This window comes from Equus przewalskii, chromosome 16 (genome assembly GCF_037783145.1).
Source record: "Equus przewalskii isolate Varuska chromosome 16, EquPr2, whole genome shotgun sequence".
Classification (NCBI taxonomy): domain Eukaryota; kingdom Metazoa; phylum Chordata; class Mammalia; order Perissodactyla; family Equidae; genus Equus; species Equus przewalskii.
This window is the reverse complement of record NC_091846.1, coordinates 41,233,723-41,249,235: the sequence shown is the minus strand read 5'-3', so window position 1 is coordinate 41,249,235 and position 15,513 is coordinate 41,233,723. Positions and strand designations below refer to the sequence as shown.

General features: G+C 34.6%; 1 protein-coding gene across 12 annotated transcripts in view; it reads left to right on the top strand.

The window, feature by feature from the left end:
- PCDH9 (protocadherin 9) overlaps window positions 1-15,513 on the top strand; it is an 880,956-nt gene that overhangs the window by 318,216 nt on the left and 547,227 nt on the right. For 8 of the 12 annotated variants that reach the window (XM_070578884.1, XM_070578888.1, XM_070578881.1 and 5 more), the window contains exon 3: window positions 12,357-12,458. The exons of 2 other annotated variants lie outside the window; for them this stretch is intronic. In XM_070578884.1, coding sequence (XP_070434985.1) covers window positions 12,357-12,458 — 102 coding nt within the window. The remainder of the gene's footprint in view (window positions 1-12,356; window positions 12,459-15,513) is intronic. 2 more of the 12 variants (XM_070578885.1, XM_070578882.1) reach the window with 1 other exon arrangement.

The window sequence follows — 15,513 nt, the reverse complement described above, 5'->3', positions numbered from 1 at the left end:
AAAGGTGGCTTCTATTAGCAGTGCTTACACATGCAGATGATAAAGTACATTCCTGCAGGGTTGCTCACCCCACACCTATAAGAAGAACCGTTTTTAATGCCTTGAAAGTGAGCATGTTTCTCATGTGACTTGGTTTTGTTCCTTTCAATAGATAGAACTTTAATTTTAAAAATAGCTTTAAAACACACTCTAGTCTTTTAAACATTCAAAGCTAGAAAGATCCCAGACTTGCTCAAGAGTTTCCGTCCAACATCACTGTGATTAATTTTTTAATTTGACCCTAAATGCTCTGACCTATTTCAAAAGTTACTTGATGCACCAATTCTTTTTCTGAAAAGAACGTGGAAGTGTAGCCAATAAAATCAGCCCTTTGATTGTGGCGTTTTTCTCTTTATGATTAAAAAGATGTATATAGAACATGAGAGTTAAAAATTATACTTTGATTTTAATAGAGTCACACATATTTTCAAAGCTAACAGCAAGTGGACACACCAGAATCAGTGATATCATTTCAGCTTCTCTGTAGTCCCTTTATCAACTAAATTATTTGCCATTTGAGAAAGATCTAAATTTAGAGATTGATATTTGGAGAAAAAAATCCTACCTTATGTTTTGGGGTAACATATCTGACAATATCTCCCAGATAGACTGCATTTTTGCCTTGGAGAAGTGGAGGAGATCCTCTCACTTAAACTTCCCATTTTGCAGACAAAGATGCTGAAGCTGAGCAATGACATGGTCAGATGGTGACAGAGCTGAGAGTCAAGTCCATGTGCCAGTTGGCACTTTCCAGTATATTCTAAAGAATATCCTTTTTACTGTAAATCATTGATTAGAAAGTTATAAATTTTCACTCAAATTTAGATAACGTACAACTTGTATAAATGAATTTAAAATCAAAATATGAAACACAAATTACAAAAAACATCTTAAAATTAGGTATTCAAGGGAAAGTGTTTATATGTTATTAGTGTACTATAAAAAACCAAACATGCTCTCTCTGTCTTTTTCTCTCTGTGTATGCTCTTAAAATATAAGTTGCAGCTTCAGGGTCTGTTTTAGAAAAGTTTTCAATAAGGGAAGTATAATAAACCACTGAACTTATTTAAGAATTTACCTTGAAAAGACAATATTCAAATAACTGGCACAGCCTTGAATTTTGAATTCACTTTAAAGCACTCTAGATTTGAATCTCTGAATTTATTACCCGATTTCTTTGACTGAAGGCTGACTTGCAGACTATTGTTAAAGATTGGCCTGCAGGTAGCCAAGGCTAATGTTATGGTAAAGGTTTATTTTTGTAAAGCGTTTTTCATGATATAAGGACATAGTCCTACTATAGGAAATTATATTCAGTTCAGATGTTTTAATTTCTCTCTTTACTGCAGAAACTTCAAAATATATTTATAATTCTAGGTAATTATTTTTTCGGAAGTATTTCACCCTACACTCCAGGATGCACCTGTGTTAGACATTGTGTGTATTAACTTAGTATAGTATAATATGTGGTTTCTTTATAACATATTTAAAAATTTATAAATAAATATTTGTATAATTTAGCTGTATAGTTAAGGGTAAATCTTTTTGAAAAAATATAGTTTTTGATGGAATAATAATGGAACCAATTTTATATAATAAAGAAATATTTCTTCATATACAAATATATACAATCATCTATATGAAAAAATACATGAAATGTGTATTCACAAGCATGATGTGTGTGTGTTTGCATGTGTGCACACATGTAAATGTAATTCACAAATGACCTCCTTTGCAGGAAAGGAGACTATTTCCTGTGTGCAAGGCCCATCGCTATATCCCTGAACTGACATCATAGGCTAATCTAACTTTTCATGCATTTTGATGTCAGTTAACGGAAAATATTATAAACTAATGAGTTGTTTTCTTTTCTTTTTTTTTTTTTTTGAGGAAGATTAGCCCTGAGCTAACTGCTGCCAATCCCCCTATTTTTGCTGAGGAACTCTGGCCCTGAGCTAACGTCTGTGCCCATCTTTCTCTATTTTATATGTGGGACACCTAACACAGCATGGCATGCCAAGCAGTGCCATGTCAGCACCCGGCATCTGAACCGGCGAACCTCGGGCCACCGCAGTGGAAAGTGCGGACTTAACCGCTGTGCCACCGGGCCGGCCCTGTTGTTTTCTAATAAATTAGTTTTAGCATTATATATTTGGTACTCTTTCAGAATTCCTTGGAAATTTTAATCAACTCAAAAAATACATTGATTTGTCTATTCATTTTGGTGCGTGTGTGTGTGAGGAAGATTGGCCCTGAGTTAACACCTGTGCCAATCTTCCTCTATTTTGTGTAGATTGTCACCACAGCATGGCTTGATGAGCAGTGCTAAGCCCACACCCATGATCAGAAACCTATGAACCCTGGGCTGCTGAAGCAGAGCGCGTGAACTTAACCACTGTGCCACCAGGCAGGCCTATGACTTGTGTTCTTAAGCATTAATTACCTAGAATGAGAGTGAAACTCATCCTATTTCTTCCCTGAAGTCTTTCCATTCAATCTGGAAACATAACAGACAGACTTCATCCTTCAATTGCCTGTGAATACTTCTAAAACAAGACCTCTTCCATTATGTTTGGAATTTAAAATATTTTTAGGCAATCTATTTTTACTTGTGTTGAGAAATTTTACCTTTCATTTCTCTTCAAGATATAAATACAATTAAATGATAGATATATGAAAAAAGTCTCAGGGATTTTACAATAACAAATAAAATAAACTTAAATGAACTAAAAAACAGTTGTCCTGAATAAAAACATAGCATGAATAATCTTGATTAACCCCAGTACTGAAAATGTCATTATTAGATTCCTTGGAATATGTTTGGACAGAATTTATCATCTCTCCTTAAGTGTCTGTGGAGTTGCAAAGGCCTGCATTGCCTACATCCCTTTATTTAAAATGCAAAATTAAGTTGCAATTGCAGTGCTGACTGGCATTAACAGGGCTCTGCCCGAGCAATATAACAAGCAATCCTTTTGTAGTTTAAAACCTTTCAATGTCTTATTGCTCTTTGAAATGGCTTTACAGTAAGGTAATACAAGGAGGGGCCCAATGGAGAAATTGAAAAGTATAGAACATTAGTGTTTAAAGTATACTTCCCGAGGAATTTTATTTTTATGCATGCCCATAGCAACTGAGTCAGAAGAGGTGCATAAAACTCTCATATAACATTCATGAACCATTTAAAGAAAATATCGTAATGCGCACAGAGCAGCTACGATTTGTGGTCTTTGTGAAGGTGGTTTTGCATTGCTCTTCCTTGCTGAGTAATGACCTGAAATTGTATCCAGTTTATCTATATTAAGTTAGAGAGCTTAGCGGTAATTGCGTAGGAAGGAATTTACAGCTGGACATAGGAAAAATACATGGGCTTATTCATGTGTTTATGTATTTAGGAAAATGACATTCACCCTCATGTACCCAGCACTGCAGCACCTCTGCCCTGAGGACTCTTTGGCACACCTAATGTTGAGGTCACAGAGGTCTGCGCTGTTATGGCACAGTTAGAGGGAACCTACTGAATAACTTTGACATTGGGTGCTATTGTTCAATTGTTAATTGAATTACCAAAAATTTCACAAGATTACAAAATAGCTTTTTCCTTCCTCCACACTCTCATTGAGTGTTGTGTTGAGAAAAGGAGACAAAATTCAGCCTAACGTAGCCCTCTCAAAAACTGAATGATTATTTTTGGAATATATCTCTAGATCTATTTCTGCATTTGTGAAAGTCTCTTAAGAAAAGCCTTGAAGGCCTTTGAATAAAGGGAAAGTCAACTGAATACACAGTCTCCAGAAATGGACAACATACAGAGTTGCTAAAACTTCATAATAACTAAAGATATTTATGCCAATAGATTCTTCTCAAATACCACTTAAGCAATAACCCACCGAGAGAAAGCTATGTCTTGGTTATGGTACTTGACACTTATACATTTTATTAAATAGTTACAGTTTGAAAAATGTCAGCCAGCCTATGACAGAGACCATTAAATTTTGGAATAGCATATGAAAGAGGAATTCCTAAACAAAGAAAAAAACAAAATATTTCTTTTGATACTTCAATGGAACCACTTACTGAATTTCCTGACTTTAATTTCACATTCTTGGATGTTTTTCTAATCCTCTTTTTACTTAGATTTGTTAAGATTTTTTCTGGTTGTAAAGTCTTCCTTATATCATAACTGTTTTGGAAGAAATGGGTTTTATTTATCATAAAAGAGTAAATTGATACTAATGCTTTAAAAGTGACCTTCTTGCCACAACAAAATGCACAATAAGAAATATGTCTTTTTATCTGTCCATTTCACTTGATTACCGGGAACTATAATTGAGGGAAGCCAACTGGTCTATTTAATGGCCTGTGCTAGAAGACTATATAAAATCAGCTTTTGTTTTCTCATAAATCCCACGTGGAATTGTCAACTTCTTTCTGTTCACTGAGCAGTGGTGACTACCTCCATCTGGCTAGTTTCTCTGCAAACCTGGATTAAAAATGAAAGTTTTGTTGGCACAGAGGAGAAAGAAAGTGCTACTGAAGAAGAGAACAGAAGAGGTACCTTTGAGACATCAAGAAGGTAGAAAAAGGGTGTTTCTAGACTCAAAGGAGACCTGAAATGGGAATTGTGAGAAGGATGGAGTAGAGTTTACATAGAATGAGAAGGGTTATTGAGCAGTTCAGGAGTTTTGAAGCAGTCAACTTACATACTAGGGGTTTCTGCTGTCCTGGCAGAACCAAGAGGGTGGCCTTGGCAAAGTCTCCTGGGAAGGGAAATGTTGCAGGGCCCAGAAGTTGAACAGGAGCTAATTTGTTCATATACATAGTAGGGAAATTCAAATGTATCCACTTAGGTAATATATTGCTGTGAGGAAGTTGCTTCCTGCCATGAATTGCTAAGGGTCCAGTTGGAGAAACAAAGCATGATGAGCAGACCTACTGCTTTGCTCAATGTTTCAGGTTTGCTCAATGCTACAGGTACTCTCAGTCCATGGTACTAAGGCACTACATTTTTGTGATTGCACTTGTGATATAACTATAGGTCTTGGAAATGCTAACTTTTTTTTTTTTTGCAATGAATGTTTCTGTTGGAGACAGTAGAAGAGGAAGACATTTCCTCTACTCCTCTAGGTCCTTCTGTCCAGGCTACGAATTTAAATTCCCATGAGACAGACTAACAGGAGAAAATCAAACAAAGCTTTATAACACGTATACATGGGAGCCACTCAGGAAAACTGAGCAACTCACCAAAATGGTGGAGGTTCTCATCTTAAATACCATCTTCAGCTATAGACAAAGGAGGATGTTGGGGTTGGGGGGGTCAGTTATGGAGATTACCAGAAAAGTACAGTAAACAAGAGTAAGGTTATTATGCTGATATAAGTCCTTGACTTCTGCATTGATAAGAGTTTTTAGAGATAAAGTCATACCCCCTTCTTCCTGGTACAGAGAGGGAGACACCTTTACAGATGGAGATTTCCCTTACAAATGTAAATGTCTGTTACACAGGGTAAATTGTACTTTTCAGAGTTTCCCTCATGTCTGCAGTTTTTAAAAGTAACCAGCCCAAAATAATCCTCATGCCAAAGAGAAATATCTTGGGGTGGCCAATTCCAATCCCACACAGGCCAAAAAAAAAGACAAGAAAGGAGGAAATAACTACAAAGAAATCACCTGGAGAGTTAGAAGCCAAAACAATCTAGGTGAATATAAGTCACTGTAAAAGTCTTGCATTTATTTATTTGTTCTTTCATTTCAGTTAAAATTTTCACTTAAATATTTATGCAATACCTAGTGATGCTGCAGGCATTGTACTATATAATTGTCAACAGGAGGATCATGTTCCTTTGTGAAAGAAAGAGAGCAAAACTATATTTAAAGGAAGTAGAGAGAGACCTTTAAGCTGTAGTACCATAGAGAAAAAAAAACTAGCATGTTCCTCACCTGGCTTTAGAGAAACATTTTCTACTGAAAAAAAGGAGGATTGACCCTGAGCCAAATGAGTACGCACCGAGCGCCCACGTGGTACCTTTACTTCTGAAGATGCATGATTTCAAGATATTAAGGCTTATAAAGCCCTTTCACAACCATTATCAAAAATCTTGTTGAGGTGGATGGAGCGGATTTTTCACAAAGCCATGCTAATTCTTTTTCTGTGTGCTTATTCATTTTTAAGTATTTGCAAAACTCAGAAAAAGTAAAGAGAAATAAGGCAAATACCCATGTCCCTGATACTCAGAATTAACATATGCTAGTATTTTGTCATATTTCTTCTCCAAGTTTTAAAGAAAAAAAAAAAACTCTTTTCTTTAAAGAAGAGGCAAAACAAACAACTTTAAAAAAACAAACAAACTCTATACTAAAGGTCCAGATGGCATTCCCTTTGAATCCTTTACTGACGACCCACCTTTGTTTCTCATTTTACGTAAGTAATCTCTACCTTGAAATTAATATGTATTCTATCCATCTGTATTTCTATGATTTGATTAAGTATTTATATGGCATTTTGTTTTAAAATTTATTATTCTGCATTTTATGTTTAAATCATGATATATATTACCCAAGCTGAATACCTGTGTGTTCATCACACTTTGATGAAAATTTTAGCTTTGTTTTACAATCATACCTAGTGATGACAGGAAAATAAGCCAATGGAGAAGGATACACAGAAGACATTAGAGAGAAGGCTCTAAATACAGGCTCAAGCTTCCTGATTTTAGACAGAGGAGGTTTCAGGATATTAAGTGATTGGAAGAAATTTTCAGAAATGATAAGAACCTACACTATAGACTCCTATAGTGTACACTATAGATAAATTTTTATCAGTTTCTAGAAATACTCATAAAAGTATGTGCTTTGAGGTAAGCATCTTTAGGAATGTTCTAAGAGTCCTTCCCTTGTCTGCTTATAAATAGGAAATTGTTAATGTGTTGGTCTGAGAAAGTATTTTAGAGCCAGGATCCAACACAGAACATACTTTCTGAGAAAGTACTCAGGTCTCATTTTCTGTAGGCTTCAATTTTAACAACAACAGTAAAAATATGAACAGTTAAATGATTCTGAAAGGGAGCAAAAGAGGTAAAAAGAAACCATGAGTATGCGGTGTCCTGGAAGGCTAGTGACATGAGTGTCTGGAAGGAAGGAGTTACCAATTGTGTCAAGTGCGAGGAGGACCGAGAGTTGCTCTTGAGTTACTAATGTGGAAATCACTGGTGATCACAATAGAGCAGTTTCAGCGGAATGAGGCTGGTGGAAACATGATGCATGTGGGTTCTCCAGGGGGATGAGTGGAGAGAAGAAGGTGGCGACACCAAGTACAGACAATTCTTTAGATTCTTTTCTGTAAATGCAAATTTCTTATTAACCTTAGAACTTTTTTTATCAAAAGTTTTAAGAATGTTTTCCAATTCTTCATGAAAGGAAAGCTTAGTTTCTTAAAATGTGTAGGAATAACATTTTCAGTGGGAGTTTTTAACAAATGTAATTGTTATTTAATGAAACCTATAGCACAAAAATACAAGGCTACTGACTCTATAATGATTGCACAAAATTTATAACAGTGCCATTGAATTTTAGCGAACAACCTTGATTTTGTAAGAAGCTTGGAGGAGTAATAGAGTAAAAGGGCATATTACTACTACTATCAAGTCGGGTGGAAAAATGTAAGAAAACTCTTTAGCAAAGAAAACAGCTGTGTCTTATTTATGGTTATGTGATTTTTTTTCCATAAAACTTTTGTTTCGTTTGCTACTGTTGATATTTTTCTCTTGCTATCATGGCTATGGAGACCTTTCATAGGAATTTGTGTCAAAAATGAAAGAGCTAACATGCCTGATTATAAGGCAGGTTTGAGTAGGTATTTCTATAGGTAGTAAATGATGGTTTCCCAGGAACCACAATGGGTGTTTTGAGGAGGCAAGATTTATCCACATATTAAAATAGAGACTATTAATCGCAGGTAATGTAAAACAGCCAATGGATTTTAAAGTATAAAACAAATGTATTTACAGTGATTTCCATTTAATATGATTGTTGTGATTGAGTTTTGGACATCTTGAGTTTGATTTACATATGCACCCTGCAGTATTAAATCTGACTTACCAAATTCATCTTAACCATAATTCATTACATAGTTACTCGTATCAGATTTGGCAAACAGAAAAAAAATTTTTTTGTGGGTGAAATCTTGGGACATTTATAATACATCTTCCTTCCATTTCAGGCTACAGCTCTCCCTGAAATAGAAACTTGTTAGGAAGGATGCATAGTGATTAAATTGTTTTTCCCTTAAGAACTTGCTTCCTTAAAGTTTTAGCTATTTATAATATTTGATCTCAAAATATCGTTTATAGTGTTATTTTTAAATTCCTTCTTATCTTTTGCTCTGATTCATAGATTTGTAATCCTCAGGGGCTATTTATATTATAATACTCAAAAATTTTTTAAAAATTAAGAAGTAACAGTGGGTTAAACTTTTGTTGATTTCATTCTCTGTTCTATAAACAGAGGCTGCTCCAGAATCAGACACGGGAGAGGCTGAGGGGTGAAATCTTGTTGGGATGGAGGGGCTTACCTGAGTGTCACGGTCGTATTACAAATGCACTCATTTTGCTTGTATTTTATTTCCATAGGGAGGTTGACAGAGAAGGAACAACACTTAATGCTCCCTCTTGGCACCACCGCTGTCTAGAAAGCACCTATCCTATTATTTGGTAGTCATCCCTCACATTAAGTCCAATTCTATAATTTCCCATCCTTGGATCCACTGTTAAATTTAGTGCACTAACAACTTCTGTCCCTATCCTCAAATCATTCCTCTCATGATCTGTGGCTAAAGCACTGTCCAATTACTTGCAGCTCACAGGCCAAGTCACAAGAATTCATATCTTCTAGACTTTGTGTATGCTGTTCCTTCTGTCGTGAATGTGTGCTAACCATCCGCCCATCTTTAAGAATCTTTCCTCGTACCAAACTCAGCAGTCTAGTCTTTCTATCATCTCAGTCCCTTAGCAAATGCTGCATACATTTTTGTGTCTCATTTTCACATAGCATGGTGGCTATTCATTTCCATGTATGATTTCACTGCTAGAGTGAGAGTATTGCAGATATTAAATGCCACATCTTGGCGAACCAGTAAAATCCTGACGCATAGCACGCACTCAGTAAATGTCTGATGATCGGGTAAATGAACAAATAAGCAGAATAGAATATGTGAATGAATGAGTAAATGGACGAACCTCTTAAGGGAGATATGGCAGAGGAGAAATAGCCTGAGTCTTGTCACCCAGGAGTGCTTTTGTGGGGCAAATCCTTGCACAAAGGACACTGAATATATCTGAATCTCTCTCTCCCCCATCTGTTAAAGAAGGACTATATTTTATAACTCTCTGCAGAGGTTTCTTGTGGGTAATACATAAAATCTTGTATGTAAAGACATAATGTATTATACAAATATAGGATATTTTTTCAAGGTCAGAAACATTATGATACATCTATGAAAAAAAAATCACCCAATATATGATGGGTTAAATAAGGAAAAGGAAGAACAAATGCTAAGATGCAAAAGCTCAGATCGAAAGAGGAATGAGGCCAAAATTCGCTGTAGTGTCCTAACCCAGGGATTCTAAACTCTGGTTGCACATTAGAATTGCCTGGGCATTTTGAAAATATTTTTGCCTGAGCTCTAATTTTTCAAGTGTGAGGTGGGACTCAGTCATTGACAGTTTTTAAAACTCCCCAGGTGCTTCTAATATACAGCCAGGGTGAGAGCCACTGCTGGGCCACAGGAATTGAGGGAATGTTTCTAGGGAGAAAAATTGCTTAATACATGAGATGTTTTAAAAAGATTAATCAGCATGAATAGATATGAGGAGAGGCTGGGGACAGGAATTGAGTGATTAAAATGTCTAGGAACATCACAGATGAAAATAACTGTTTTAAGGCCTAAGGCCTAAACTTTTTTTTTTTTTTTAAGAAAGCTAAGGAAGGCTCTGTGGAAAGATATCAAAGATAGGCCTTCATAATTAGCAGTGAAGTTGTTCAGACAAACTTAGGCACATTCCAAGAACTAAAACTGGCAGAGCAGCATTTTACAAAGTACACCTAAAAGTCACTTGGGCTGCAAGCAGAGGTTAAAATGGCAGTCTCCATTTGTTTCATTACCCATGATGAGTTCCTAGAGGAGGTAAGTTTGAATAGGGTTGAACTGACATTGTTATAGAGAGGATAGGCATAAAATAAGTTTTTTCAAGCCAGAAGTTTTCTTAGTATGGTTTTGGGTTTGCCAGTCATGCTATTACCGAAAGTTCGGTCTCTGATCCCAATGCCAATCCAAATAATGAGAACAGAGTCTTGGGGGAAAAAGGAAAGCTTTACTTTGCCAGGCAGAGGGAGCAAAGCAAAGGGCCAGTGCCCCAAAAGTTGCTTGCTCCCTGTTAAGAAATGGGTAGGGGCTTTTATTTGGGTTTTAGGTAGGGGAAGGGGACCGTGGATTTCTTGGTCAGCGTTTTCCCATCTACCTGTGTGTGGGGCTGCTTCCAGTGCAGGAGACAAAAGATTTCTCGGATGAGAGTCCTTAGCTGTTTATCTCCATAGTGGGAGGTAGGCTCTGATGTCAGGAAGCCAAGGAGTTGGGCCTGGGAAGCTTTGGCTTCTTGATATTCTCTGGACTTTAGTTTCTCTGTAAAAGAACTTCAAGGTTCTGGGATCAGCTGCTTTAGTGGGAGCCCAGTTTAAGGTCATCTGGGCTTTAACAATTTGTAACTTCTATTTGGTTGTAAAGCTCAGGGAGTCAGAGGTTAAAGAAACAAATATTTACATGTGAGTGTAACTAAAGAACCAGGGAACTAGGATTGCATGTTTTTTCAGTTTTAATCCCATACATGCCAGGTTCACTGTAGGGGAATCAATATCAGGGCTGATATTAACCATGAGCCAGTAACAATGCCTTCCTACTCTGCCATATTGCTCTTTCCCTTAAACAAACACAAAAATAAATGAGGTAGTTACTTCATACCTTCAAAATGTAATGAAGGGCATCCTGGAATTCTTTTTAGTATTTTTGCTCATTTTCTGTGATTTTAAAATTATTCAAAGTAAACAGTTTCAAAGAATGTAAAACAAGGGTTTTAAAACATGTTTAAATATATAAAACGGTGGTGTTGAGATGAAAATATACTGAACTCAATATACTAAACTCAAACTCATTTGCTTTTTAAAATGTCTTTGGTAGCAATTGTCTAACAGATTGTTCTTTGGGATGGGGAAAGTAAAATTTCATTAGTGAATCAAAAATGTGACATACTATTTTGAAAAAATATTATCTTCCCTATTTGTGTCATAAAAATCTGTACGTATGTTATAGTCTTATGGGAGGGGAAAGGGTGTATACCAATGATGAACTCTTTGGTGAGGCCCTACATTATCTTTTATTAAAATGGGAACCTTAGATACCCTAATGTTATGTTTAACATATGGCCAAACAGCAATGCTTATAAACATTCCTTGCCTTCAATCTAATAAGAGATTTAGGAAAGAAAGAAGCAAAGTAACAGAAAGCGAATAATATCTTATTTTCACATAAAAAACTCTTACGAGGAATATGGAAAACAGCCATTTTAATATTTTCACAGAGAAAAGCCAAACCATAATTTAATATCTTATGTTCTACAATTCACATCCATTTACAAGTGAATTATTTTAGTTAACCTGATTTTAAAAATACTTTATTTTGGTACAGAAAAAAATGAACTAATATTTTAAGACAAACTTTTAGTTTTTCAATTTTATCTGTTTCAAATATATCATTTATAAAGGCTGTGCAAGGGGTAAATAAGGTATGGAGCTTGGTCGCAGAAAGCTGGGTGGCAGCCCAACCTTGGGAAAAATGCTTTTGATACCTCATTTTCCTCATCTCTAAGTGGGGATAAAAACAATATCTAGGTCACAGGTTAATATGCGTATGATATATGTCAAGCACTTGAATAATATCTCACACAAATAGTAACACCATATAAGATTTAGCTACTAAAATCATAAGCATAGTAAATAAATATTGCTTAAAAAAAGAAAGGGTAAAAATACAATAACTACATCTTAGATTTCTTTAGTTTTAGTTAAAAATTTTCACAATCTGTTTATCCTGGGGACATTTTCTTTATCTTTTTGGTGAAGGCTCAGTATTAATGCATGTACCTATGAGCATAGATCCTTGTTAGTTCAAATGGTTCTTCTTTACTAGACTCATAGCAAACAACCATGTCTCTCGATAGACACTCTAAATGTGGAGTAGTTTGTCACAATTATTTGGTAATCTCTTTCAGTGTAACTCACACAGCAAAAGTGACAATATTCCTGTCACTCCTCAGAAATGTCCCAGCTCTGCGGGTTTCCACATTCAGGAGAATGAAGAAAGCCATTACGAGGTATGCCATATCTTTATAGAGACCATGTTAGTACTGAGCACTTTGCATTTTCCTGGTGATTTTTAAATACTTTAACTATTATAAATATTGTCTTTACTGACCTCTTTTATAGTCATAATTTTATACTAGTACCTTTTTTAACAACTTTAAAAAATTTTAGAATAAAAAGCAATCATCTTTTTCCTCATTGGTAATAGTCCAACTATTAAATATAATGTCTTGTCTTAAATGCGAAGTGTTGAATTTTACCTATTTTTGAAGAAAGTAATAAGCAACTTTCTTTTGGAATTAAATGTTCTTAATTGATTCATTTTTACTAGTTGAGCTAAAAGATACACTCGTCTACTTCTTGAAAGATTGATTTGTTTCATTCCCTATACTAAAGGAAGATAAGACTGTGCAGCCTAATATGAACAGGTTAAACTGGAATTTTTCTTAATCTTTTTCTTTTTTTACTACTTTTTCTCAGCTTGATCCTTTATTTCCCGGTATGTTTTAATTTAAAATAAAAGTCATTATTTTCCTTTTTTTCTTAATGAATTCACCCACTGTAAAATGTAGAAGATCCACATATCTTTTTTCTTTTTATATGTTGGGAAGGCTATTCCAGTATGAATTACTCTAACATGGCTGGATGAGGAAATCTCTTATCATTTATTTCATTTTTTAAAATTGTGGTATAAAACACATAACATAAAATTTACAATTTCAATCATTTTTAAGTGTAGAGTTCAGTGGTAAGTATGCTCACATTGTGCAATAGGAGATCCATATTTTTAAGGAGTTCTCTTTCAGTAATTAATTCTAATATTAATACATGTATATTTGTTTCTCCTATTTTCCACAGTCATAACATCCATGTTGACATAACATACATGACTGATAGGTAGATAATATGTATGTGTATCTATGTATGTGTGTTTGTTAGTGTATTAGTATATATTCTATTTTCTTATTGAAGCTAGGTTTTTTCCCCATTCCCTTAAAAGTATTGAAAACCTTTTGATTATTACTAGCAGTAAAAGGTTTTTGCACTTGTTGTTGCCAACTCTGGGAATCTATATTCTGAAATTCCCCAGTTGTAATGTAGGTCAGAGTAACTACTTTGATTAATAGAAATCTGATTAAGTAAGCAACTTCTTTTTGTACAAACCGTTAATTGGGCAGGAAAAGGATATAGTGATATTTTTGACAGTTTTCTCCCCTAACTTTTTATTCACGTATTTTTCTGCTTTTTCTTTGTGTGGATCTAACTATTCAGAAACAGCCTTCTGAACTTCACTATATATTCTTCTTCCTGTTTTACTTTCATTTTCTTCTTTATCTCTCTCTCTCCCAAATCTTAATGACTTGACAGTTGAGAGAAGCACCGTAATTTTTTAACCCTCTGATTTTTCATCATCACCATGTATGTTTCAAGTATCTAGAACACAGGTGTTTCTCCCATTAGACACTCTTATTTCAACCAATAATAACAAAATGGCCCTTAATCTATGACAGAAATAAATGTTTTATTCATAAAGACTCATGCAATTCTTTAAAAAGCCTATTGAGAATGTTCTGAAAGCCACTGAAATCCAAGTAAATTTCAAATTTCTAAGAATTAAGTTTATAACATTTTTGTGTCTGTGTTTTTGAGTAAATAATGCATACTCCCCAGACAGGTCTTTCATTACCCCAAGGGGATATGATGGGGAAACTTTTACCAAAGATTTCCTCATTTTTTTGTAGAGAATTTAATTAAGCTATAATTAAAATAATTTTCTATGAACCATATTTTTTTCTCCCCTGGATATTTTATAGGACCCAAAACATAAGGACACAGTTTGTACGGGGTTTATTTGACTAAAGTTCTGGGGAATGTGGGCAAGAAAATGATACTCAGAGTTATGATGATGATTTATATTATGACTCCAATTATCAAAGAACAGTGAAAGTAAATCCGCTGTGCTATATTTATGAACAAAGGAAAGTAGACACATTATTTTAGTAATCTCTTATCCCACAAATTCTCATTTAACCATCATACTCCAGACCCATTGCAGTCTGAATGGTTTCAGACTAGATCATCTGTAAAGTCCTCTGTCTCTCTAACGGTCTAAAATGCTAAATCAAGATGATGACATCAACAATGAACACTTTTTTTAGCACATACTCTGTGCCAGGGTCTGCTTCAAGCTCTCTGTGTATATTATTCAGCCATCATTTACATTTTATCCTTGATCAGGTTAAATGGCTTTTGATAATAATATGCTTAATTTCTTAAGTATACACTTTTTTAAATGGAGAGAGACAATTTCTGATGTTTCTTATAAAATGAAACTTGAAGATAGAAGTTGCACCAGCTTTGGAGTTCTATAAAGCATTGTGAAAGACAGGGTTTCTGTATAAATGCTTAATATCTGCAGACCAATAATAAAGAGGATAGTTTTGGTAACCAGTTCCTTAAAAGTTATTAACCTAGTGTTAATCATTCTTGAGAATTAATAGCAAAAGGTGATTATAAACTGTAGAGTTTGTGTCTGCCATATGTTATTATTTTGTATTTATATTGAATTATGTGCTAAGCCTGGCAAATGTATATTCCTAATTTTTAATTTTCTCACAATTTATACTTCTCTTGAATCACCTTACTAAAGTGAAAAATAGCATGTTTGTCTTTTTTATCATAGAAAATATTTAATTGAATAAAACTATAATGTTGAAGTAGAAAGTCAGATTTTGTGTCAATTAATGTTGATTAATCTGAATCAAGTTATTAAATTTGTATTAGATATTATATACAAAATAAAACAAAGGCTGATATGACTAGCAACCTTTTAATCATTCTCAAATTATCATTAACTTATTACTCAACTTAGATATAACAAATATTGCTTACTTATAGAGAAATGTTAATATTATCTAATGGGCTGTTTTTGTACCATACTCTATTCTAAGCCCGTAATATGTATTACCAATTTTCATCTAATCAGAGATATTACTGAGTCCAAAACATGCCATGATTTCATGTACAACTTAGAAAAAATGCTGTCAATTAAACTCTGCCTATTTT